Source organism: Pongo abelii, chromosome 15, assembly GCF_028885655.2.
Source record: "Pongo abelii isolate AG06213 chromosome 15, NHGRI_mPonAbe1-v2.0_pri, whole genome shotgun sequence".
In the NCBI taxonomy this organism is placed as follows: Eukaryota; Metazoa; Chordata; class Mammalia; order Primates; family Hominidae; genus Pongo; species Pongo abelii.
In genome coordinates this window covers 68,372,730-68,399,468 of record NC_072000.2, presented here as the reverse complement: position 1 = coordinate 68,399,468, position 26,739 = coordinate 68,372,730, and the positions used below count along the sequence as shown (strand labels likewise).

The following is a 26,739-nucleotide window of genomic DNA, read 5'->3' as shown; positions in this document are numbered from 1 at the left end:
CACTTTTTGTGGAGAGGCTAAGACCCGCTCCCCTAGATGGCCCCTCGAGCTGGTGATGTGAAGAAGTGCACAAATGCTTCCCTAAGAGTTGTTCTTTCAGTGGCATCAGGAAATTAAGGATAAGACTTAAGAGAAGTGGTGGATCCAGCAGATTTAGGAAGGCAGGTCTGTAGGTAGGGCATGTTTCTGATCAGGAAATGTAATTCATTGTGTGTGCTGATGAAGAGGGTGTGCAGTGGTGGCTACTGTTGGTACAACGATGCTCAGTGCTTGGTGTCACCCACGATCAGGGTAGCCTTGCCCTGGAGCTGGAGGAGGGGAGGGGAGGATGGAAGGTAATTAACTGGTCACTGAAGAGGCAAGTCTAAAGGCTGTGGGGAAGGACAATATACACCTCGAGAATCTTAAGTGAGAGATAAAGACCTCTGCCTTTCCCCTTTAACGATTGCTCAGCACACAGCCATTTGCAGAACAGATCCTGTGTTTGTAGATTCCTTCATTGTGAATTTATCTGCTTGCTAAAATTTATTTGTAACCCCAAAATTAATATTCGTGGTGTTTTTGAGGTCATGAACAGAGTGGCAGAAATTTTGAGTTGCCCTTTATGCACAGTCCCAGCTGAGATGGAACAAGCAGCTGCTCTTCTACTGTCAACAAGTGTCCTTTACTTGGTCTACTTAGTGCCATGGTTTTACATTTTTGTGCTTTTGGTGACTTCACTGTTTAAAATGGCCTCCTGGCGTGGTGCTGAAGAGCTGTCTAGTGTTGCTTGGTGTGAAAAAGCTGTGATGTGCCTTATGGAGAAAGTATGTGTTAAGCTTTGCTCAGGTGTGAGTTATAGTGCTGCTGGCCATGAGTTCAACGTTAATGAGTCAATGGTATTTATACATAAGGCATCTTTAGAAAGAAACACACATGAAACAAGGTTTTGTATTGATCAGCTGATGAAGATGTGGCCAGAGGCTTGCAGGAACCTAACCCTGTATTTCCCCTAGGAGTGAGGATTCAGTGTTAACAGTGACTTTACGGAACATAATTACCGCAAATAATGAGAATTGATTGTCCTATGTGCCAGGCCATTGTGGGTGTGTGGTGGGACACAGAGGCTGACAAGACATCTTCCTTGCCCTTGAGCCTGAATTATCAGGGGGAGCTGGATGCACGAGCCATGGATAAACAGGCTGGGGGAAGAGTGGGTTTAGGGATGGGGTAGACTGGCTCTGAGCAAAGAGAGCTGGGGAAGGTTTCGGTGTTCCTGTGGCTGCCTCGGAGGAGGGAATCTCAGCACCTTTTTGTCCCCATAGTAACAAGGGCATGGAACATCTGCTCAGCATGAAGTGCAAAAACGTGGTCCCAGTGTATGACCTGCTGCTGGAGATGCTGAATGCCCAAGTGCTTCGCGGGTGCAAGTCCTCCATCACGGGGTCCGAGTGCAGCCCAGCAGAGGACAGTAGAAGCAAAGAGGGCTCCCAGAACCCACAGTCTCAGTGACGCCTGGCCCTGAGCTGAACGGGCCCACAGAGGTCACAGGCTGAAGCGTGAACTCCAGTGTGTCGGGAGCCTGGGCTTCATCTTTCTGCTGTGTGGTCCCTCATTTGGTGATGGCAGGCTTGGTCATGTACCATCCTTCCCTCAACCTCCCCAACTCCCAGGAGTCGGGGTGAGGAAGCCATAGTTTTCCTTGTTAGCAGAAGGCACATTTGAATGCAGCGTTTCCACACTCAATGGCCTCATAGGATCTCAATGTGGTCTTTGTTACTTTCCTTCTTCCTTCCTCCCCTTTGTGAAACATCTTAAAGGTTTTGGAATGAATGGTGGAAATCTGACTTGGAAGGGCTGCGAATCAGAAAGGGGAGGGGAAGTGACACGCTTACAGAAGTGGGCTAACCCTTGTGCGGCACACACTACCCTTCCCTTTGAGAGTTGACCTTTGCTCTTTTCTGGACCACTCGATTGTAAGATTGAAAACCCCTGTGACAATTGTGTACTTACCTCCCAGGCCTGTGGGGACTGATCGTATCATATGATGCTTATTCTGTCAAAGGCCAGAGGGACTGTGGTTAAGCTGGGAGGTGAGTCATGTTCTCTCCCTGACCTTGCTGCCGGCTGCACACAGATTTGTCCCTCTCGATTTGTATTCACAGAGCCTGCCAATAATTTGGGGTATGTGTGTATGAGCGTGTGATCATTTTCATGGAGGACTGTGGGAGATACAAATCTCCCTGCTACTGGAGCTGCCTTCCTTAAACCTCTTGTCCCATGGGGCCAGCGTGGGTGCTGGAGAAAGACCATGTTTGCAGGAATGGGGTTCTTTCCTGTGGGTGTGGGTGACAGCCACAGTGTTTCCCTGGGGCACTGTGGATGCAGTTTCCATCTTGTACAACCTCATAAGTAGCAGCCACAACTGCCACATCAGCCACCCCAAGTAGTCAGGGATACTTTGGGCTGTGGATGTGCATGGCGTGCTGTTTTATGGATGGATGAGTAGCTATGCACCCCAGCGTGTCAGCTCTGGGGCCACACTGTATAGCCTTGATGAGTACGCCCCTTGAACAAGACCCAGTTTGTGAACTCTCCTTAAACAGAAATATTTAGGGATAATTATTTATAGCAAGAAAGAATTCTTTTACACTTGAGAGCTCTTTTAAAAATATTTTCGTATTGGAAAATTTATATGGTGGGCTGGGTGAAAAAGAAACAGTAAAAATATTAGTTCTTATTCCAAGTGGAACATAAATAGGACATGAAGAAGGGCACCTCTGAAATGACAATTTTAACTCACTTTTTAAAAGATTTGAGATTTTCAGTTTTGGAAACAGTGAATATGCAAAATGAGTAACAGCATACTTTGGAAGCCAGCAATTAAATAATCATGTTTCATTATTGCAGTAATGTTTTAAACAATTACCTTGTGATATGATATTAAATATATTTTCTTTTTGAAAATATGTTCACTTTGGGTAGCACATCCTGTATTTACTAAGTCATTAGGAAGATTGCATTCAGTGTTACCAAGACTGGTTTTTGCTAGTAAGACCTTGAATAATCCATAATTTTGATATTGGTGCAATTTTACTAAAAGTTGAGCTTAGCTGTTTCAGAAATGCTTGGACAAGTACCTAGAGAACACACTGATGTCCACGTTCTGAGGCAGTTTGAAGTTATTCTTAGTGACTCAGTGTTACAGCCTTAGTAAGATTTAGTACAGGCAGGATAAGCTTGGTTTCATAGGAACCAGGGAACCAGTGTTAGTGTCAGCTTCTTTCCTCCTGGTCAGCCTAGAATCCCCCACTCCCAATAGAGGGGTTTGGAAGCTCGAGATTAGGAAGAAAGAGGCAAAGAAGGCAGCCTTCAACAACTCATTGTCTGCCAGTGAAATTCTATTAAATGTATTTTTAAAAGAGATGACCAGGTAACAAAAACATAAAAAACCAAAACAAGGCCAGATGCGGTGGCTCATGCCTGTAATCCCAGCACTTTGGGAGGCCGAGGTGGGTGAACCACTTGAGCCCAGGAGTTTGACCCCAGACTCGGCAACATGGAGAAACCCTGTCCTACAAAAAATACAAAAATTAGCCAGGTGTGGTGGTGCAGGCCTGTAGTTCCAGATACCTGGGAGGCTGAGGTGGGAGAATCACCTGAGCCTGGGGAGATCAAGGCTGCAGTGAGCCGAGATTGTACCATTGCACTCCAGCCTGGGTGACAGAGGGAGACCCTGTCTCAAAAAAAAAAAAGCCACAGAATATAGATTTAATTTTTTTTTTTTTTGGAGAGTAGATCTTAAGACAGAGTTCACTTCTACTCCCGGGAGTGAACTGGCAATGGCAATCCCTTTAGAGCCTCGAGTGGGCAGTCTCAGGAGCACCGCACAGTGAGTTTCCAGCTGAGCTATTCTCACTGAATCTCGCCCTGTTCTCACAGCACCCCTCTGTCAGGCCTGTCTCATAGTCACTGCCCACCAGGACTGACTACAAACGATTTGACCCTAAAATAGTCTTGAAGGGATTTTTCTCAAAAAACTAAGGTGGGAACACAAGACAAAGCTGTCAGCCTAGTAACAAATCTGAAGACTCTTAACTGCATTAAAAATAAAACAGTGTAAAATCGGCAAGAGCTGTGCAGTGTGAGTCTCGATCTGGAATACTCCCCCTGCTAACTCAGCTGGAAGGGCAACTACCTTAGATTTCAGGAAGGAAGAAAAATCAGTTACCAATACTTGGCAGAGCCATATTATATATCCATATATATATTTATGTATATAAGTGGAATTGAAGCAATTCTAGAATTTTCTAGCATGTGAAAACAGGGTTTGGTTCTTATTTACGTCTGCTAAGGGACTTTTCAAATTCAAAGTGAACCTTTTGTTTATAGGCCTATTTTGAAACAAAGTATCTTCACTTAAAAAGATTTGACACCTTTTTTTTTTGTTTTGAGACAGGGTCTGACTCCTGTTGCTCAGGCTAGAGTGCAGTGCAGTGGTGCCATCAGGGCTCACTGCAGCCTCGACCTCCTGGGCTCAAGCGATCCTCCCACCTCAGCACCCCATCCCACCCCATTCCCGCCCTCGCCGAGTAGCTGGGGCTACAGGTGCACACCACCACTCCTGGCTAATTCTTTTAATATTTGTGGAGGTGGGGTTTTACTATGCTCCCCAGGCTGGTCCTGAACTCCTGGGCTCCAGGGATCTGCCTGCCAAGGCCTCCCAAAGTGCTGAGATTACAGGCATGAGCCACTGTGCCCAGCCCCGCCACATTTTTTTAAGTTGCTGAAAATCTTTTAAAAAGATAAAAACACATTATTTAGTACCTAAAGATAATATCTGTGCCAGTCACAGTTCTCAGTGCCTCAGACATTCACATTTAATCCTTATTATAATAACTGCTATTTCCTTATTTTCTGGTTATGGAACTAGACATGGTCTAAGCAAACTTGCCGAACGTCCCGTGGGGAATAAGTGAGCTGAACACAGGCAGTCCAAGTCCAGTGCTGACAGAAGACCATGCACTTCAACCAGTTTAAAAATTTAAAGAAAAATATTTTAAAACGCGGAATCTATCAGGCGCAACCTGACATGCACGGCTGCTGTGATTTAAATGGGGCCCCCTTGTGATACCCCCTCACCTCCCACCACAATGTCCAGAAGACCCCTACAGACACAGTAAGTTTGTAAACCTCTCACATGGAAGTTCAACTCCACCTTTCATATCTGCGTAAATTAAAGCCCACGGGGGCAAATTCACCTATTCAAGGTCATAAAACTACTCATGGCAAAGCTTGGACTGGCACGCAAGTCTTCTGCTTGCCTAGCGGGCCAGTATTGCTCCTGCCACAGGACTTGCTTCTGTGAGAATCTGCTTTGTGAGCTGAGTCGCAGCAGAATGGAGGGGCGGTGAAGTTAGGGTTGTCTTCTGCTGTACCTTTAGATCCCATCTCCTCAGCTTAGATGGGTCTGCATGAGCCTTTACTGAATAGCAGCAACGACAGATGGAAAAATACAATGCAAATTCTGTTATTCCCATTGTCCCGTCCCAGGTTCATGAGCTCTAGTGGGTACTGCGATCACCTCCTATCTGTGACTGCTTTCCCCAAACACGTGGAATATGTTCCTTGGAAGTGTACTTGTGTAAAATTCACATCTTTTAGGCACTGCTGCTTCCCTGTGGAGTGTGACATACTATAGTGTGAAAACATGTGCCACTTATTCTTTATAGCTCTCAAACTTGCTGGAATTTTGGCTCCAGTGGCAGCTCTTAAGATGTGCATTGTCTGTGATGTATGATCGTAGTGCCATTTTTGTTGCTTTGGAGTCAGGGTTTTTTTTTGTTTTTTTTTTTGTTTTTTTTTTTTTAATTCCAAGGATCCTATTCACTTGTAGGGCCAGCCACTGGTAACTGGTGGTGGGTTTCCTCTATGGGAAGCACATAAGGAGTGGTGATACCAGCCGCGAACAGTTCCTGTTAACTCTACAATGGATGTTTTTGCATTTGTTTCCTCTGTTGGGTGTCTAAATGCCTTAACTGTTGGTCATATACCTTTTATCATTCAATGTGTACTTCAGAGCCTGTTGGTTGGCTATAATTTGCCATTTTCTCAGACGAATGCTTTGTACCATTACACTAATTTGTTGACTTCATTTGCAGGCTTTACATTTGGGCCTTGTAGAAATGAATGTTTGCTGCTCTGTGAAAGCAGATTTTGAGACCTGCTTTCCCTTCCTCCAGGGAGTGTTTTCCTTACTGTGTTCCTTTAATGTCTATGGCACTGTCGCAGAGAGTTTAACGTGATATAAATAAAGTGTTTCATTATTTTGGCTTTAAAAATGTATTTGTTGGGGGTTGAGTGTAAGAACTTACAGTAGTTAGGCTACATTCTATTCTGAATGTCCACATTCTATTCTGAATTCTATTATTTTGGGGTTAGAGAGTCCTTTGAGAATTTGATGAAAAACCAGGACTAGTCTTCTTCCTGGGAAAGGGCACCTGAACACAAATGCTTGCGTACAATTTCAAAAGAGTTAAGAAGCTCTGCTTTAATGTATCTTCTTAAAAAGAACAATTTCATCGTTAGCTAATCTCACACTTGTGATTGATTTATGACCACAGGTCCTGTGTATACAAGTAAAATGCAGCTCACAAAAGTCCTGGTATCTAGTACATCAATTATTTGGATAGATTTTCTGTAATCATTCTATCTGAGTTTGATTAGAATTATATCCTTTACAGATGGGGGAGAAAAGCAATTCATTCATTTGAGGTTACCTTAGTGCCAAGAGTCATGTGAAAATGTCCCTTGCATGTAGGCAGTGAAAGATTTGCAGACGATATAAAACCTAGACTGCCTCATAAAAGAGTTTTGGGAATACACTGAGCTTTGAGGGAAAGAAGCTGCAGTGGCCTTCCTGGAGATGGGGAGCAAACCAGCTTAAAGGCCCTTATCCCGAGGAAGAGAAAAAGATTGACATGCACAATATTAAGCTTTGAAATGCAGACCACACTTCCTTTCACTGCAACTTTGACTTGTCCCGCATCTCTACTTAAGGGCAGAAAAGGCCTCTCAAACACTCACCTCATTTGGAATGAAGACGGAGATAGACTCTTTTGCCTGAAGCAACGATGGAGCAGTGACCCTCTAATCAACTCGGTGGCCTAAAGAAAAATCTTGGGTAACATTTTCACTCCAATTTCCCTCTGGGATCATTGTAATCCATGAAAAAAATAATTTTAAAGAGTTAAAATACTTTGAAGTTATGTGGTTAAAAACCACCTTCCTTTCTATTATCAATCCAACAATTTGATAACTTTAAACGCTGAAGGTAAAGTGAAGACGGATTCTCTTCAGATGGTCTCCTTAACTGCTCAGGCCTTGCGGATGTCTCACCCACGAGGGGCACCGGTGTGGAAAGCTGAGGCTTCATCTACTGATGAGCTTCACTGGTTTCCCCTGAGGTTTGTGCTCGGCAGAGAAGGGCAGGAGGGACTGGGATTGTGTGGTCAGCTGTGCCTGCCAATAGATGCAGCTTAGGAACTGTGTTCAGTATCTTCCAATCAAGAAAGGGGAAATGCCGATGCCTATCCTCTTTCTTTGTTTAGGTAGAAAGTAAAATGCTACTGGACTTAAATGGGCAACAAGGGGCTTTGCCTGTTCATTTGCCACGGAGAGGGCTGGGAATCCAGGCGCAGTGGCTCACACCTGTAATCCCAACACTTTGGGAGGCCAAGGTGGGCAGATCACTTGAGGTTAGGAGTTTGAAACCAGCCTGGCCAACATGGCAAAACCCCGTCTCTATTAAAAATATAATAATTAGCCAGGCATGGTGGTGCGTGCTTGTAATCCCAGCTACTCAGGAGGCTGAGGCATGAGAATGGCTTGAACCTGGGAGGTAAAGGTTGCAGTGAGCCAAGATTGGGCCACCGCACTCCAGCCTGGGTGAGAGTGAAACTCTGTCAAAAAGAGTAAACTGGGTATAAGATCCTTCCCTTTGTGTCCACCTCTCATGCCATGCTGCCTTTGCCATTCCCTACAATATCTGAGGGTCACACAGAGTAATTTACACATACACGAGGGTCCAGAGCTAAGTTAATTCTGTAAATAAGACTTTTAGAATAAAAGGCCCTCTCCAAATATTTTTAAAATAATTTTTGTTCTTTGGAAGATTAAGCATACCATTGAACTGCTTTGTTACAGAATTCAGTACAACAGAAGTCTGGCTAATTTTGTTTTTTAATGAGAAATATCTGAGTTGTACATATCACAAACAGCTTCAAGTTTCTGTACCAACCCCCCGCCCCCACCCCCGCCATGGCCAAACAGTTAAAACCCAAAGCATCACTTTGGGTGTGAAAAAGTCTTAGAAAATTAACTTAGAAAAACATCCCTATCAAGTCGGTAGTTTGGCATTTACTGTACATTAGTCAAAAGCTCCAGCTAAAATCTAATTTTTTTTAAAAAAATCGAAGTTTACATTATTCATACAGATTGGGCATTGTTAAAAAATATGCACAAATAACCACATCCATGCAATATAATTTCTTTAAAAATTTAAAGCAATATAAAAGAGCAGAGCTAGGTACTGAACAGAACATTTTGGTGTATAACCGGTAGCTCAAAATTGCCAGCTGACTGGAGTAAAACTGATTCTAAGCGTATTAAATATGATTGTTTCCATCAGCTAAGGGTGCCTATAAGTTTCTGAACCATTTCTAGGGTGGAATGTGCTCGCTTGCTTCTATAATATATGTGATGGACACCACTGCTCATTGACCATACCTACATTATAATAATGCTGTTTTACAAATAAACCAGAATTCACAAAGTGCTTGGCTCTTCAGGAAACTGACATTTCCAGAGATCCCTAAACGAATCAACTAGTTCTGCCAAAATACCCAGGGCACCTGCCGCACAGGTTCCCTGCTCCTGGGGAGGAACACAATTTGAAAGCTGCCCTGGGCTCCAGGGAGCCCGTGCTGGGTAAGCCCAGAAGAAGTCTGCACAGGTCCCGGGACCTTGCCAACACTAAGTCACTCAGATTGGTCTGGGGCCTCGTGCTGGGCACCCTTGGCAATCAGGCAGGTGGGGTGGCATTGCGGCCAGCTATGCCCTCTACGTGGGGGGTGGCCCGTTGGTGTACCTCAGCATGGGGTAAAATGACCGGGCAAAGTTGTTGGCCTGAGTGCAGCTGTAGTCGTCTTCGGAGGAGGGCAGCAGGCAGGCCAGGAGCAGCAGCAGCAGGAGGAGCAGCTGCAGGGGCAGGGCTGCCCGGATCACTCTTGAGAGGAAGGAGCGCTGTGGCCTTGTGCTGCCAGGGACCCTGCCAACAGAGGAGGTTGAGAGCTGATTGGGAGGCTCCACAGGCACAACCCACTCTATTACCTAACTCCCTGCTTATGTAAGTAAGAAATCCAAAACCTGAGATTTAAATGGGGCCAACAGTTGGGGTTCAGTTTCAGAGGAGAAAACCAGCCCTTTCCAGACAAAAGAAAACCAGATTTTTGCAAAGACCTTGATAGTGGCATTGGCAAGACTGAGGCAGTGGGAGTGTGGAGTAGGGGAACGCATTGCTGTCACGGTAAAGCCCGTTACCTGCTCTCTGTCTCCTCCTCGCCTTCTGCAGTTCTCACTGCTCTGAACTGCTGGGTAAAGAAACTCCAGTTAGTAAGTTGAAGACATTTTAGTCCTATCAATGATAAAAAAAATCCTCCCTTAAATTATATACCACCTTTATGTTGTGTTACAGCCAAACTTTGGAGACTAGAGTAATACAATTGAGATTAAATGTCACCTGAAGTAGGAAATAATTAGGTTCATCTACTCAGAGTTTCAGGGTCAAGTTTGTTGATGTTTTTAACGGCAAAATTCAGGAAACCCGTTTAGCAACACTGTAAGAGCTCTCATTCACAACCTACTGTGATTCCAAAGCAGAGTGACTAGAAGGCAGACTGTAAGCCTCTCTATGGGTCAGCAGAGACCTGTGCTGTCCTGAAACGGCTAATGGGCTCTTGGAATCCCAAGTTTCCCTCATCTCAGTGACTTTAAAAAATAACCAGTGAGGTTCTCACAGAAGGAAGGGGCTTCTTACCTTTGCTTGGGGAGCTGGCACGGATGTTGCAGGAGGCTGGTCCCCTGAGTCTACCTCGTCGAAGCTGGGCAGGGGTGGGGCTGGGTTCTGAAATTCAGACCCCAAAGGTTGAGCACGGAAATGTGTTTCACGCATATTCTTCATGATATAGCTCGCCCTCCCCCACCTTAAATCAATCTTTTTTTTGTTTTGTTTTAGACAGTCTCACTGGGTCACCCAGGCTGGAGTGCAGTGGCACAATCACAGGTCACTGCAGCCTCAACCTCCCAAACTCAATCCTTCCACCTCAGCCTCTTGAGTAGCTGAAACTATAGGCATGCACCACCACACCTGGTTTTTTTTTTTTTTTTTTTTTTTTCCAGAGATGGGATTTCACCATGTTGCCCAGGCTGGTCTCAAACTCCTGGACTTAAGTGATCCACCTGCCTTGGCCTCCCCAAGTGCTGGGATTATAGGCATTAGCCACTGTGCCCGGCCTTAAATCTTTCCTGAAGGGGCTCTTCTATTGCTCTCACTCCCAACAACAACAGACTTTTTCGGACAAAAAGGAATGTGAACAAGGAAAAGCCAACCCATATTCAAAACCAACCCATAGCACACAGTTGGGGAGACTGAGTTTAGCAGCAGCAGTTTGAGTAGATGGTGAGCTCATCACAGGTCAGTGATGAGATCATGTGGCCATCAAAAGAGTCTAGTTTTGGCTGCTTAGGAGAAAACAGACCTGCCGTAAGTCTGGTGAGGCCACAGTCTGGGTATTCCCTTTGTTTTGAGTTGGATTCCATTTTAAAGTAGGCCAGCTATGGTGGCTCATGCTTGTAATGCCAGAACTTTGGATTACTTGAGGTCAGGAGTTCAAGACCAGCCTGGGCAGCATGGCAAGAACCCTTCTCTACAAAAAATACAAAAATTAGCCACTTCCTTTAAAAAAAGTTTAAAAATTGTCACCCCGCCACTCCCTTTTAAAAATGACAAAACAGATTCAAAGAGCTCATGCAGCTCTTTAAATCCACACAGCTAGAAAAGGGCACGACATGAGGCCCCACTTGGACCACCTGGCCCTTGCTTCTGGCCTCTGTCTTAGAGCATGGCTGCAACACTGCTGTCCTGTCTGCATGTAATATGGCAATCTTTACATTTAAAAGCTACAAGTAGACTCACCTGGGTTCCCTGCAAGGCCATTAAATCTTGGGACACTTGCTCCTGTAACTGTTTGAGTTTCTTCTCAATAACATGCACCTTTTCTTCAGCTTCAATATAGTCTTCTCCATGTCCCTTAATGAGAAGGCTGTTTGAAATCTCCTGTAACATGTCCACTTGAGGTTGACGTTCTACCAGCTCCTTTTCCAGTTGCTGAAAACAGAAAGTGTGAAACAGTGACTTGTGCAAAAGGAAGCGAGTGTGGACACAGGAGGTTTTTCTCAGTACCAGAAAAGTTCCAGAATGAATGATGGGTAGTACTCAACTCCAGACTCTTCTATTTCTCATATCTGCCTGTGTCCTCCAGCCCAGCACTATTTAGATAGCAGGTGTATTATACCCTGCCCCTATTTTTAATTTCTTTTCACTCTGAAGACAATTGTGATGCTGGAGAAATTAGAGGAAAGAAGTGAGGCAAGTGGTGTGGGAAGACCAGGTCCCTCATCCACCACGGAAGGAAGTAAAGGGAAACTCTAAAGTCAATCAACCGAGAAACAGCAGCGTAACCATAGAGGTTCATACCAGGCAAAGGGGCTTTAATTGTTAAGGGTGGTTATCTTGCTTGCAATATGGCCACTAGACACATGTGGCTATTCATTTATTTATTTTTTTGAGATGGAGTCTCACTGTCGCCCAGGGTGGAGTACAGTGGCACGATCTGGGCTCACTGCAACCTCTGCCTCCCAGGTTCAAGCGATTCTCGTGCCTCAGCCTCCCAAGTAGCTGGGATTACAGGCGCCTGCCACCATGCCCAGCTAATTTTTTTGTATTTTTATTTTATTTTGTATTTTTAGTAGAGACAGGGTTTCACCATGTTGGCCAGACTGGTCTTGAACTCCTGACCTCAAGCGATCCGCCCGTCTCAGGCTCCCAAAGTGCTGGGAGCCACCGTGCCCGGCCTACATGTGGCTCTTTAAATTAATTAAAATTAAAAATTCAGTTTCAGTCATAATAGCCACATTTCAGGTGCTTTAAGCCACATGAGGTTACTAGACAGTGCAGACACAGGTCATCTCTGTCACTTCAGAAAGTTCTACTGGACGCCACTGGTCTAGAGACTGGGGCTTTGCAAACATTTTAGGAAACTATTTTTAAACAATGGCTAGCACTCTGATTAAAATTTAAAATATTTAAACCACATACAGATTTACGGATGAAAATGTCACCTTGAGCACCAGTGAGAATACAGAAATCTCATCTTGGTGTGTTAGTGACAAATACACGAGGACATGACACTCCTCCAAGAAGAAAGATTTTTCCATAGTGGATACAGAAAACCCATTCAGCTCATCACAGGTGTGGGGCAAATGAGCACCATATTTCTCCCCAATGAGCAGGATTCACAAGAGAAAAATACTTCCGCTCAAATGGCCTTAAGTTTCTCAGGATATCGAGAGCACCTATGTCCTCAGTTCTGTGGACTGTGGCCCTCCATTCCTGCAAGTCATTTGGCTTCAGAACTACAAAGGGCAGCTCGGTAAATAATTGGAGGAATACTAGGGCTGAACTCGTGCATTATAGGCAAACACCACTGGCACAGTTCCTGAAATACCAGGCGAGGCTACCTGAGTGTGCTGCCTCTCTGGGGCTGACAGAGGCTGGTGGCAGTACAGAGCCCTTGGGTGGAAACTTACCATTAGTTCCCTCTGACACTCCAGGAGAGCCTGGGGGTCTACCTTCGGATAGGTGACATGAGCCTTCTGCCTCCGGTTCTCGGCACTCGCTAACCACAGCAGCAGATTTTGACTCAACTGGTGGAAGTCCTTTAAAAACAACACACATCAGAGCGCGGCCGTGTCTTAGAGCCCTGGAAGAGGGTGTGCCAGGAACATGGCTTGCTGCTTCCAATCCATCACAGTCATTTGCTTTTCTAGCCTTACCCAGTGAATACAAGGACCAGCTTTAAACTAAATGCCAGGGCCCCAAAATGAGGAAGGGGAAAGAAGGAAGGCACTCGGCACAGTGCCAGGAGGCAGTGAATAAAAGTGCTACTATGAAGGTGGGGCTTCAGGATGCCCAGCTGATTTTATATATGAAGGCTACACGCATTCCTCAGCCAATCTGCTGGGTTCCAGTGGTGGAGGGAAACAACCCAACAGGACAGGCTGGGGTGGGCTCACGTTCCCTGAGACACGGCCAGAGCTGGGCAGTGGTGCAGAACTCACACCCGCTGTGCATTTACCATGTCGGGTGCTGGGCTAGGATTATACACACTGCATTTACTCCTAAAAAGAACCTTTTTAAGGTTCTTTCTAAAAAGAAAATGGGAATGATTCCCATTTTCAGATGAGAACACTGAGGTCTGGGAGGTTCAATGCTTTGCTCAAAGTCGCATGGCTATTACGCAGTAACTGCTCCTCTGCTTCAAGGCCAGGTCTCTTAATCACTCTGGCAAAAGGACAAAAAGAGGAGTTGTGGGGTGGCATCTCTAACCTACAGGTCGCCTGCAGGAACTCTGACTCCAGCAGTGGCTCTGGGCCTGGGCAACAGAGACGAGACTTGGGACAGGGAGTGGGTCTCTGAGATAGCCGGTGAGCCTCTGTGGAAACAAATGGTAAAGCACATGTTTCCTGACACAAGCCACATTTGGCTGCACTGAAGCAGCCTGATGATGACAAAAATATCTGCTGCTCCTACCACGTGGGCCTGGGCACCGGCTCTGGGAGGTGGGGTGCTGAGTCAGCGTACCTGGCACTGCATGAGCGACTGTCGTAAGCCCCCTCTCCAGCTGTCCACTGCGCTCCGTGCTGCTTCCCAGAGCAGGCTCAGCTGGCGGAGTCTACTTTGGAGCTCTGTGGATTCGGGGCTCTCGGTTTGCAGAAATTCCTTGCTGCTCACATTGACAGAGACCACTAATGCCTTGTAAGTGTCAAAGGCTTTCAGTATCTCCTACCAGAGAGAGAAAAGATGAGGTCAGGAGCTCTGAAAGTAGGGAGGAGGGGCTCATTTTGAACCTCAGTAGGGAACAAATTTTCCACACACTTTTCCAAGCTGCGGCCACAGAAATGAGAGTGACCTCACCTGTGACTGGCTGGAAAGCATCAGGTGAGGGAGCTGCCTTAAGGTCCGTGAACTTGGCCAACAGGGCCCCACAGTAGAGGCCTGCTGGAGGGTGGAGACCCTGCTGACCTCTACAGGCCCTGCTCTGCAACTGGCTTAATGTTTCTGGACCAACTAAAGGTCTTCCAGATAAAGTATATGTGGTTATCCTGCATTTGCTCCTAGATATCCCGGAAATGTTATGCCTTAGGAGGAATGGTAACCCCTAATATATTAACACAGATAGTAAAATAAAAGTACAAATATGAAGGGTACCTGGATCCCCCGAAACCCCGCCCTGGGTCTCAGGAGCTCAGGCTAATGCTCATGGCACCCTTAAAGCGCAGGGCTCAAACTGTCCCTTTGCAGCTCCCTGGGCTAGTTCCAGTGGGGTCAGGACTTATGTAGGTGACACATCCTAATTGCATAAAAGGGTAATGAGGTCAGGCCACAGGATTCATCAGTAGGTGAGCTGGTCCTTTCCCAAGCCCTTTCAAGGAAGGTTCCACCACTAGTCTTTCGTGTAACTGTGCAGCTTGGAAGAGTGGTTTTACATTGCCTGACAGTGTCCACTAGCACCTCCCGAAAAGTCTAGAAGTGCCTCGAATGTCAGATTTTTCCATCTTTGGAGATCTGAGCCACACCTCCCCAGTACTCTGGGATCAGGATCATTTGTAGATATTCTTCCATATGAAAACAAAAATCTGCATCTATGTCCTTGCCAACTATGGAACTGAAATGGAAGACAGTGACCTCTACGTACTATCTGCAAGCTGTGCCTATGCCACTAATACACGTGACCTGCTCGTCCAGCATAGCAATGCGTTCACATGCACATTCTGAATCCCTCTTCCCCACCACACCTCTAACTCACCTGCAGTCTCTTCACTCTCACTTCTATTTCCTGGATATCAGAGGGAGGCTTTGCCATCTTTAACATTTCCAGCTCTGCTTCAGTTTTTTTCAGCCAAGCAGTGATGGCGCTGATATCAGAGTTCAGCTGTTGCAAATTTTGTTTTATTTTGAGCTTATTGTGAAGCTCTTGTGCTTGAATCAGCTCCCATCTGTCAAAGGCACCTGGAATTTAAAAATCGCCAATTAAAAAAAGCAATAATGCAACAGATTTCTCTGTCTCCAGCTAATTAGGGGTCAGGGTGATTAAAAAAAAAACAACAAAAACTGTAGGGGATTCGCCTGACAGAAGGGTCTGGTTTTGGGAGTTCTCTCTTCTCCTGGAATGTGGAATAGCACATGATCTGAGGCCTACACTCCCACAGAGGCTGGAATGAAGTGGAAGGTCTATGTGCTACAGTTTCAAGCTCAACAGTTCAGTTCCTGCTGAATTTTTTCAGTTTTCTCCTTTGGTCCACAAATGACCAGGTCAATGCTGTCAGCTTTAGATTTAGTTGAGTGATTTCTTTTATAATTACTGGGCTGGTCGAATGAAGAAACACTTGAGACAACACTGATCATCATCCTCATGTCTGATCTTTACACACAAATGTAGAAAGTGAAAACCTGCACTTCCTCAGGAGGCTTATTTTACCAACATTTAAAGAATAGTTTTCAAATTACACTGAACAGCCTAGGAATTTGTTCATGAATGCCAATCGCTGATTTAAAAATAACATTGGTTGTTGTAGGGTAAGTCCCCCAGTTTTGGCGAATCATATAGTTGGTTAATATCTAATGAATGTTCTGTTGAGCAAGGACTTAAATACCATACTCTGCCTCTCTGGATGACTGCCAGTTATAGGCAGTACCTGACTGCTGCTCTGTGATACCGGCCAGTCCCCCGTCTTCCTGCTGTGGGCTGCCATTCAGGACTCGTGGGCCTTCTTTGCCACCATCCGTGCCTGGAGGTAATAGTAGCTTTCCCTAGAATGAGTTTTTAAGTTACCATCTGTAGATATTAAGGATATCTGAAGAACAACTGGATTCATTTCATATTAACAGTGAAGAAATAAGATGGGCCCCTTTCCTTTGAAGGGTATCTTGCTAGGAATACAGTGGTGCTTTAGTGTCTAGGTAGCATTTATAAGCTGGCAAAGCTGATGGCAGAAATAAAGCCTCAGCTAAGGCCCAGGGAGAGAGAAGCAGATGAGATGTCAGTGATGGGAAGAAAATGGTCTGTTTTAATTGGCATGCTTCCAAACACCCCTCAAATGAACCACGCGAAACAAATGAGAACAACTTGTTGAGCTTACCAGACTGTTACTGTGTTAGCACTTTTAATTTTCATAGTGTTTTACAGAATTTTAGTTATCCCTGTCACTCTGTAGAGGTGGTTGGCATCATTATCACAGAATCAGAAATGCACAGAGGATGAATCTGCCTCCCAGGGGCATTCGTTACCAGCTGTTTATCTTTCACCGCACATACTGACTCTTCTGTTATCACACAGCCAATTGGGCTATTATCTTGGGCCTCTCCAAAAATAAATGTGTCCCTTTAGAAAAGCCCTGCTTTCTTTATCTTTCTTGTGTCTGTATGGCCTATTTGTGCAGAATGAAAATAATAAAAAAAAAAGACCTTCAGATTTGTGGTGATACATCTGGCTTCAAGACACAACAAAAGAGTTGAGCTTTTGAAACCGGCCAGGTGAGGAACACAGGCGTCATCACAGGAAGGGACAGCCAAGCCACATGGGCCAAGGATGTAAAGCAGAGGTCAGGGACTGCGGTCTTTCCCCCGTCTTATTATTCTTTTTAAAAATGACACCTGCTTGTTAAGCAAGAGGAAGTGTTTCTGAATTGGACACAAACAGCCCATTATCAACTGACTTGGATTTGACCATGCAAAGGCAGAATCTTCTCCAATGATGTAACAATATTCTCTCCTTAATTTCTCTCGCTGCTGCCCTAGGCTGCCCTTCTAGGAGCTGCCTAGCCAGAGCATACCAAGAACTCAAGGCAGCTGAGGAAAATGTAACTAAGAAGAAATAGCCATTGCTATAAACAACAAACCAATCAATACGGGAATAATAATCACGACCGTTACTTCTGAGGACCTTCTTTTACCTTTATACCCAATAATCTTAACAACAACTAGGTGAAATAGCTTTAGCCTCAGGTGAGAAAGGCTTACAGAAGCAAGGCGAAGTGCCTTAGGTACCATGGCAATGGATTGGCAGGGCTAGGAATCAAATCCGTGTCCACTGCAGCACACCATCAAATCTGAAGTTATGTTTTTTTGGAATAGGATGTATGGTCAAAAGGTTAACATAACAAAGGCTTGAAGGCTGGATGCAGTGGCCCATGCCTGTAATTCCAGCGCTTTGGGAGGCTGAGGCAGGTGGATCACTTGAGGTCAGGAGTTCAAGACCAGCCTGGCCAACATGGTGAAACCCCCGTCTCTATTAAAAACACAAAAATTAGCCGGGCATGGTGGTGCACACCTGTAATTGCAGCTACTTGGGAGGCTGAGGCAGGAAAATCACTTGAACCCAGGAGGCAGAGATTGCAGTGAGCCAAGATCGTGCCAGTGCACTCCAGCCTGGGTGACAGAATGAGACTCCGTCTCAACAACAACAACAACAACAAGACAAAGGCTTGAGAGCTCAGGAGCAGTCAGGAAAGCCAGCACCTTGCTTGCTCACTATTTGCACAGACACCTGACTCGACAGTAATAATGACTGTTACACCACACCAATATGCACAAAGATGGTTTTTGGCCAGAAACCTCTCTCTAAGTCTAATCAGTTTTGCCGGGGTTCTAATGAAGTATGGACAGCTCAACAGAGACACTGTCACCATAAGAAAACCAACTCAAAATATGCCTGGGGAATGAACACACGCAGTTTACACCAAAATCTCTCTCTCTTGCAAATGTAAGTATGACTCACAGACGTAGGCTGTACTCCCAGTGGAGTTAAGACTTACATAGGGTGGTTTATAAGGGGTGCTGGACGCAGGGGGAACAGGTGGAACATTCCTGTCACCTTCCATTTGCTTGTAGTGATGCTCGGGACAGGAAGGGCTGTCGGGAACATGCCACGAGTGGCCATCCGAAATGGATTTACCTGAAACGAAAGACAGCAAGCGACAGTCTATTCTCTCCGATCGAACAGGTCACGGGTGACACGGCATCAGGTTACGGTATGAAAATGAGTTCTGCAGCTTTCCTTGCAAAGCATGCATGTTTGCAAAATGTCAGTATGTCCCAGAAGAGAATGAGATGAGAGTCATGCAACTCAGCAACATTGTGCCTTCACTAGATGGGTACACAACGGAGCACGACCAACATGATTTGCTGTGGGATGAGTGGCATTTTGGAGCCAGGGTCTCGAGTGGTAGGGACATTGAGTGGCAAGGCCGGGTCTGGGGACCAAGATGGCAGAAGGCCTCTCAGGAGTGAGGGGAAGAGTGAACATCAAGATGGACTTGGGAGCCAAAGGGCTCCTCAGGGCTCTCCCCGACCCACCATGGCAGATAGGGATGGGGCTGAGGATGAGGATTAGAGCTGCAAATCAAGGAAAGGAAGGTCTTTTTCCTCCTGTGACAAATCATCAGCACCTTTACCCCCCACCCCTTTCCACCAGGGGATCCCAGCAAAGCAAGGAAACAGTTCCAAACCAAGCCACCATGAAGAAAGCTTGGCCCATGCCAAAGGACTTCAGTTAGATGGAGAAAAAAATCATCAAAAAAGGCACCATGAAAAATTCCCTCTGCACAGGCCTGAAGGGAGGAGAGGGGGCTGGCATCGAGACGGCTCTGGCTTGGATGGGGTTTTGTAAGGAGCACGCAGTTATGGGTGAGTACGGCAGTGTAAATACACCATGACACAAGGACCAAGGCGCATGGTGTCCACAGAAGGCAGAGGTAGACACGACATGGGAGCGAGGTTGAGGATGCAGTGTGTGCCACAGGATGCTGCCATGTTGAGACATGCATGGGCGGGGGCCTACCAGAAGACGCTTTCAAAGTTTTTGTGGTCATTTTAAGATATGCCTCAGGATTTTCAGGGATTTCTACATCTGAAAAAGAACAATGTCATTTGCCTCACTGGAGGTGCTTGAAGATTAATCCCCAAGTATTAACACACAGTAGAAACATTGTCAGCTGAGAGGAGAAAACTACCCTTTATTTTTTTAATTAAAAGGATTCTGAAAACCAGAAAGATTTTTTTTTTCCAGCCAACTCCTGACTGTCCAAAGCAGGACACTGGGTATCGAAGGGAGAAGCTCAGTCTGCTAACACTCTGAGAAACTCAACTGAAATGGAGGGTGGGTACGGTGGCTCATGCCTGCAATCTCAGTACTTTGGGAGGCTGAGGCGGGGGGACTTCTTGAGCCCAGGAGTTCAAGACCAGCTCTAGCAACATAGCAAGACCTTGTCTCTACAAAAAATTTAAAAACTAGCTGGGTGTGGTGGCGTGTACCTATAGTCCCAGCTACTCAGGAGGCTGAGGTGGGAGGATTGCTTGAGCCCTGGAGGTTGAGGCTGCAATGAGCCGTGGTTGCACCACTGCACCTCAGCCTGGGTGATAGTGTGAGACCCTGTATCAAAAAAAAAATCACTGATGAGTCTCCCAGACAGCCAGAACCATCACTGAGTAACCTTAGTGTCTGAATGTGAATTTCATTTTTTTTCCCCTTTCATTCCACCTGTGATGAGAGTGAGCCAATTCTCAGGTAAGTTAAGACATGGGCAGGATAGAACACAGGAAACCACAGAAATCAGGATCGGCCACAAGCTGGACTCTTGGTCATCGAGAGCTGGCCGTGTTGCTAAGGGGCTAAAAACATAGCCAAACGGGTCACTTTCCAGGGTGCTGGGAACCCAGTTGTTACCTGACAGTGCGCTGTAGTATGGGCCCTCCTCGTCCTCTTCGTGAGAGGAGGAGCCCCCCACGTCGCCTGTGTGGTCCCACTCCAGGGGGATGGAGTCCACGCTGACAGGGGTCTCGCAGCCAGACCGCTCGTGCCCCGGGGCCACTAGATGACACAGGGACTGAGGAGATGATGGTTCCTCGCTCTCTGCCCGTTTACGCCAAGAATTAGTCTGGATCTCTCTGGCGTCTTCCATGTCCGTTTCATTCTCAGAGGCCTCCTTTTCATCTTCCAAGCCCTAAACCGCAGTAGCCAGTTGTTAGAATTAATCAACTCATAGGCTTCTGCAATTAGAAGAGCACGAGAAGTCTGCCTATCCAGCAGTTTCCAAAAATAACTGCCAATAGTATTTCTAAGGCAGCTTTAAAAAGATCAGGTTCCCAGGTCGTTTCTGGTTATTCCAGTTTAGACAATCTGGAGTAGGGCCTAAAATCTGTTATTTTCCCAAACCTCCAGCTATTTTTTCTTAGGAAAAAAAAGCTGAAGTTTGATAATCTAAGTTAAACAACTTTATCTAGGAGATAAGGAAATGGTGGCCAAAGTTTCATTGATAGTTAACGGCAGGTTCCTCCAAGAATCAGACTATTTTTGAAAAGGACATTAGAATGTTCTGGGTAAGACTCAAACTTCAACCAGATGCACCAGGTTCTTTCTTTCTTATCCTCCAACTTAATTGCTCAGTGTCTGTATTCTGCTTGTGTCATAATGTCTCTTTCAGTGTAAGAAAAATGACGAAGTGGCTGTACTTAAAAATGAGAAATTGTAGGGTAATTTTTGAGGCTGTGTCTGATGAAATAACTACATTTGAATGTGGCCAGTTGGAGACACAAAAAAAGAAAGAGTGGCCAGTCATATTGGTCAATGGTTGTCATTCAAGCTTCAGGCACACAAAGGCAGTACACTTTGAACAGTGGCCTTAACTCCACCTGAACTTCCCAAAAGGGCCTTTCGTCTGGGGAAACATCCAAGCTGCTTTTGAAACTCTTGTGTTTTCTCTTCCAAGGTGAGAACAAAGCATCAGAAAGGAACAAATACTAAAAGCTTCCAGCCACTAAGAAAGAGGGAAGGTCAAATATATTCCCAAGTTACTAATGTAACAAAAGCCAGTAGAGTTCTTGAAGAATTCTAGGGGTAGTGATGCATGCCAGACAAGCCCGGCCCTGAGGAATACTTAAAACCGACTCATGGAGCATGCGCCTCAGAAGTGCCATGCTTTCCACTGGTGAATGGGAACTTGTAAGTTATTGTGGCTCTATATTAGTAAAAGTGGAAATTAAAATGTTTTGATATAGCCTTTTCTTTTCAACCAAAAAATAAACCATAATTAACCATTATAAGACAGGTCTCCTAATTCTTTAATAATTTGGTCTCACGTGAACTCTGAGCAGCTCAGGTGCCATTTCTAGGCGGCAGTGCCCATACCGGAGTGCAGGAGGTGAGCCGCCGGTGGAACCGGGAGACCCTTCCGAACACCTCCTGGCAGTAGCGGTGGAGTTCCTCCAGCTCATCCTCAATCAGCACGGCATCCAGGGGCTCGCTCTTCTGAATCAGCTGCTCCCCAAACACAATGAGCTGATCAATCTTGTTGGTATTTAATGTAATTTCCTGTTGGAAGCCCTGTTGAGAGAGGAGAAAGAAAGGATTTCAAAGAAAGTTACCCTGAGCTTCCACTGCCTGTTTCTTCTAACGGGGCCATAGAAAAGCATCCAAATGTCATTATTGTTTTTTTTCTTCACCTACTACTCTAGCTTTAGTTTTTAACTAAGTGACAATGACATTTTAAGAATTTTAAATGACTGTCTATATTCTCTCTCATGGGCACTGGCTTTTCCAATTAAAATAATTCTAAAAGTTTGACACGGGTGGACATTTACTGTTACTGGGTGTGAGAGAAAGAACTTGCCATGGCAAAACCTGGTGGGAACAGAACATTTCCCATAATAAGCCACGAATGGGCATTTGCTTTTGCTGACACAATAATATTCACTGGTGCTATTATACTAGGGAAGGCAAATTTCCATTTCTCATCCTCTTCCAAAATCTAGCCAAGGAGAGAATTACAGTGAGATCAGCCTGTCATACAGATATCAGAAACAATGGGAGAGTGGAGCTCTGTTCTTGGCCCCACTGGTGACACCAATACTTCTGGACCGTAAAGAACAGTATCCTTGCACGTGATAATCTGGTAGTACACAGGTGGGATGTAGCCTGGCTGCTTTAAGAATTCTGAAATTTGCTCTCAGAGTATGGTGTGAAATTTGCACTTGGCCAGCTCTCCCCCGCAAAGATGTGTTCTTTTGAGAAGAGCTAGGGAAGCGGCCCTCACATTCAGTTGGCGCATCTTGTCATCGGCATCACTCTCTGAGAAGTGCTCCACGTTGGTCAGCTGCAGGTCCATCTCTGTAAGCCACACCAGAATGCTCTCCCTGGTGCCCTCAAATTCTTCCCTCTGGTTGGTGAAATGCTGCAAAAGTGGGGAGGAAATCACATTTCTACTGACCACGGAACAAGAGTTCAGACAGACAGCAAGGCCACCTTCGGCCACAAGAAAAGGGTACCCAGAATACTCAGGGAGAAATCTGCCTCTAGGGTATGCAGAAAGCCCCAGAAGCACTGTGTTCAGAGGCTGGGGTCTGGTCCTGGCTTTGTGAGACCAAACAAGCCCCCTCAACTTCTCTGAGCCCCAGCTTCTACGCTGGCAAGTCGGGGAGAGAGTGGGAATGTTGATTATGGTCTCTGAGGTCCTTAAGCATTTGAAATTCTAAAATTCTCTAGTCCAAATCAGTGATTTTCCTCTGTCCTTTGAAGAGCCCCCTGAGGGGCCAGGCCAGGCCTTCTGCCTGTTTTATACATTGACCTTTTGCAGCTTTTGCTTGATGGAAGGATTTAGTAGCTTCAAGATGGAAAAGCCCTGATCTCAGGATTGAGGCCAGCCTGGTGCCCCTTTCTGCCTTCACTGATAGAATTCTTAATGTGTCTTCCCAGAGAAAGAAGACCCAGAGCAGTTTTATCATCTCCAATTAAGGATGCCTCTCAGGTTACCACTTCACAGATAGGCAGCTGATGTTCACATCAGTATAGCTTCAGTGCCAAACTAAGGCAGATTAGCCACAGCCAGATCAGCAGGAGACAATTAATGTGAGAGGCCAGGCATGGTGGCTCACACCCACGATCCCAGCACTTTGGGAGGCCAAGGTGGAAGATTACTTGAGGCCGGGAGTTTGAGACCAGCCTGGGCAACATAGTGAGACCCCATTTCCACAAAAATTAAAATCAGCCAGGCATGGTGATGCACGCCGGTAATCCTAGTTACTCAGGAGGCTGAGGCAGGAGGATCCCTTGAGCCTAGGAGTTTGAGGCTGCAGTGAGCTATGACCTCACCACTGCACTCCAGCCTGGGCAACAGAGTGAGACCTTGTCAAGAAAGAAGAAAGAGAGAAGAGAGAGAAAGAAAGAGGGGGAGACAGGAAGGGAGAGAGAGAGAAAGAAATGCAAGGGAGTTGTCTAGGTTACTAGAAAAGCCAATGTCTTCCTGAGAAGGAGGGAGGGAGGGAGAGAGAGAGAAAAGGAAGGAAGGAAAGAAAGAAAAGGAAGGAAAGGAAGGAAAAGAAAGAAAGAAAAGAAAGAAAGCCCAGATTTACATCTTTCTAGAATGGGTTCAACAATGCCCTGCCCTGAGAACAGACGCAGAAATTAAAACTGTGTCCTGTAGTCCCTGCCTGTGACAGTCCTTTCAGTTTATACCTGGACTCACACAGGTTTACACAGCACATCTTCTGAATGATAGAAATCTAAGGTGAGTATTTACCTTCAAAAACCAAACCTTTGTGTGCTCTGAAATTCAGAGAATCATCACAGTCCCCAACCCCCCAGTGCAGACAGGGGCTCTTGCATTCATGTGCCTTGTCCATCCTCCTCAGTGCGAGAGCTGGTGGGTCCCATAGAAACAGACAGATGGGCAAAGCAGGGCTCCTTCCAGGGGACCATGCGTTGCCTTCTCCAGACCCAGCGAAACGGCACCCTGGACTCTGAGCTAACATGCACACCACCATGGGTTACAGAAGTTGTAAAAAGAGCTGTGTGTTGGTAACACAAATCTCATCAACAGGCCCTGCCTAAGAAGCCCCACATGCAAATCCCCCTTTTAAAAAATGAACGTTGGCAGCTTTGGGCTTCTTTGTGTTGGAGGAATGTTAAAACAGCTCAGGCCTGAAGTGAAACCTTCTACCTGCTGCTTTGTGCGACAAGCCTGCCATTGCGTATCGTGCGTTATGTCTCCCTGAAAATCTACACCCGAGCCAGGTGCAGAGGAGCTCACCCTGAGTCTCCGCAGGACGGCTGTGACCCGCCTCTGAAGGTTGTCCCAGCGCTGGTTGCCCTCGTGGACCATCTGCTTCAGCCTGCTGGCTGTGTCTGTGCGGTTCTCCCGGGCCAGCCGCCGGTACTGTTTGTTGATGAGCTCCAGCTGAGTGAGCCGCTCGTGAATCTGCCGCTGAAAGGCCTGCATCACACAGGAGGGGTCAGAGCCAAATCATGCAGAGTGCCAGGACGCCCTCCTTCCCTTCTACATCCCAAGCGACCTGCTGCCAGGGGTTCATCCCCAAACTGCAATGGCAGCAGAGGGCCTAATTCACCCGTCCTGATGCCAGCTACAGAACAGGCTTTCAAGTTCATTACATAGCAGCTGGCATACATCAGCAATGTCTTGCAAAGCTGTCTCAGCAGCTGGGGGCAGGTTGTGGTTTGGGCAGCCCTCGCCAGAGGTGAGGGGAAGCTGGCTACTTAGAGGAAGTCATTTCAGCAGCCCCCAGGCTCGCTGCAGGCTTGTTTATGATCAGGAGACCGGGATGGAGAAGGTGTTTACCTCAAACCTCTTCAGTTCCTCTTTGGCACTCGTGTACAACACCTCTGAGGAATTTGGGCAGGCTGCTGTCCTCTCAGCTGACTTGAGCCAGTCCTCAAAGCGAGAATAGTCATCTAAAAACTTCTGCCACAGGCGCCACGTCTCCTCGATTCTGATGGGAGCAAAGCAACTTAACACAAGCCATCCCCTCCAAGCCTGTGCTTTTGCACTTCTTTTATCCCCTGACACCCGCACGGTTTAGTGGGGGAGACCCTGTTACCCCTTCTGGGAAATAACAGGGACGCCACTTCTTGTCTGTGCTCCTCCTGCCTGGGAGCGCCAAGCAGCTCAGAGCTCCTGCTTCACAGAGGTTAAAAAACCAGGAGACAGGGCCGCCTCCACTACTGCCCAGCTAGGTCAACAGAAGCACAGCGGCCAGTCCACAGCCACACCCCACACAGGACAGCTGGGGAGACACATTACTCCTGTTACATTTTTCTTGAATAAATCCTTTGATAAGCATTGGGCCTTCTCTGCCAATACCTGGTGCATTTCTAAGTGAAATGAACAGAATAGTTACTTTGAATGAGGTCAGAAGGGTGTACTGAGTTCAGCTGACCACGCTGAAGGCATTTGGGGGAGCTTAGTTCTTACTTCATGCGCCGCTCCATGGACATGGCACAAATGTTCCTCCAGCGTCTGTCCAGGCTCCTGGTGGTCTGCTGGATCGAGTCACACTCAGTCTCATTTGCACAGGCATCGGAGTCGTGCAGTAGGACGTCACAGATGTTAAACACGGACTCCACCCCTGCGCTGTGTTGTTCAATATCTCGCTGTAGATCCTGTGATTACAACAGAGTAAGAAACCTCTTGAGACGTTGGTGGCAGCAGGAGGGTCAGCATCAAAGGACCTCCGTTCCTCCCTCCCTTCTCCCAGCTCAGGGGATACTTCCCTGGGTGGATTTCCACCATGGGCTTGGCAGTACACATGGTATCCCTCTCATCTTTGTGCTACCCTTGTGCTGTCAGCACCTGACACAAAGTTTAAACACTGGAAACATCTAGGCCTTATGCGCTGAACCACGTGAGGGGTGGCACAGTGGTGGGTGTCCTCTACGCACTGACAGGTGGCGCCATTACCGTTGAGAGCCCATCGCCCCACAGACATCGGGTATGCATGGGATCTACTCCATACCACCCAACCCCAAAGGGCTCCAGTTTAGACTTGGTTTCAGGGAGGTCTTTAGAAACTGAGTCTCTTCAGCAGGAACTCTCAATCTTTTATCGGCTACCGAACTCTTTAAACACACACCAAATTGTGCATGCAGCAGTGTGGGTGCCCACAGCTTCCTCGTGAGCCCATTCAAGGGCTTCATGAGCCCAAGGGAGAAATTCTGGCGGACAGACCTTGCCTCCCCAACTGATAAAGTCCAGCCAAAGCTGTGGTGGCTTGGAGAGAGGTGGGGTCTCTGGAGTCTTGTCCTTTGATGATGATAGTGATGCAGTTCCCCAATTTGGGAAAAATAACATTTATGAAGAGAAAATGCATGGTCATAGGAAAAAACTGGAAAACCTCTTTACGAATAAACATGGCATTTTTAGTCATCATCAGATAATATTTCTGCTGCACCCCATGGGTGGGCTGCGGGGAGGGAGAGAGATGAGGAACCTGTTTTGCCATTCTGGAAGAGTTAGGCATCCCTGATGTCCAAATTCTGTGACAAGTGACATGAGACCACACCATTAATTTTAATA

General features: G+C 46.4%; 2 protein-coding genes across 14 annotated transcripts in view; one reads left to right on the top strand and one right to left on the bottom strand.

Annotated features, from left to right (window-relative positions):
• ESR2 (estrogen receptor 2) overlaps nt 1–4,001 on the top strand; it is a 53,363-nt gene extending 49,362 nt beyond the window's left edge. The window contains exon 8 of the mRNA XM_024231365.3: nt 1,305–4,001. Coding sequence (XP_024087133.1) covers nt 1,305–1,491 — 187 coding nt within the window. The 3' untranslated portion in view covers nt 1,492–4,001. The remainder of the gene's footprint in view (nt 1–1,304) is intronic.
• A 4,201-nt stretch (nt 4,002–8,202) lies between these two features.
• The window catches only part of SYNE2 (spectrin repeat containing nuclear envelope protein 2), a 368,208-nt gene continuing 349,671 nt past the window's right edge, over nt 8,203–26,739 (bottom strand). For 8 of the 13 annotated variants that reach the window (XM_054530190.2, XM_054530185.2, XM_054530188.2 and 5 more), the window contains 16 exons: nt 25,639–25,826; nt 25,006–25,156; nt 24,460–24,642; nt 22,468–22,605; nt 21,564–21,758; nt 20,103–20,379; nt 19,218–19,286; nt 18,193–18,332; nt 16,075–16,189; nt 15,186–15,388; nt 13,961–14,161; nt 12,907–13,035; nt 11,234–11,425; nt 10,076–10,162; nt 9,580–9,629; nt 8,203–9,307 (listed from right to left, as the gene is read on the bottom strand). In XM_054530190.2, the coding sequence (XP_054386165.2) occupies nt 9,100–9,307; nt 9,580–9,629; nt 10,076–10,162; nt 11,234–11,425; nt 12,907–13,035; nt 13,961–14,161; nt 15,186–15,388; nt 16,075–16,189; nt 18,193–18,332; nt 19,218–19,286; nt 20,103–20,379; nt 21,564–21,758; nt 22,468–22,605; nt 24,460–24,642; nt 25,006–25,156; nt 25,639–25,826 (2,526 nt within the window). In that variant the 3' untranslated portion in view covers nt 8,203–9,099. The remainder of the gene's footprint in view (nt 9,308–9,579; nt 9,630–10,075; nt 10,163–11,233; nt 11,426–12,906; nt 13,036–13,960; nt 14,162–15,185; nt 15,389–16,074; nt 16,190–18,192; nt 18,333–19,217; nt 19,287–20,102; nt 20,380–21,563; nt 21,759–22,467; nt 22,606–24,459; nt 24,643–25,005; nt 25,157–25,638; nt 25,827–26,739) is intronic. The other 5 variants (XM_054530191.2, XM_024231361.3, XM_054530192.2 and 2 more) reach the window with 3 other exon arrangements.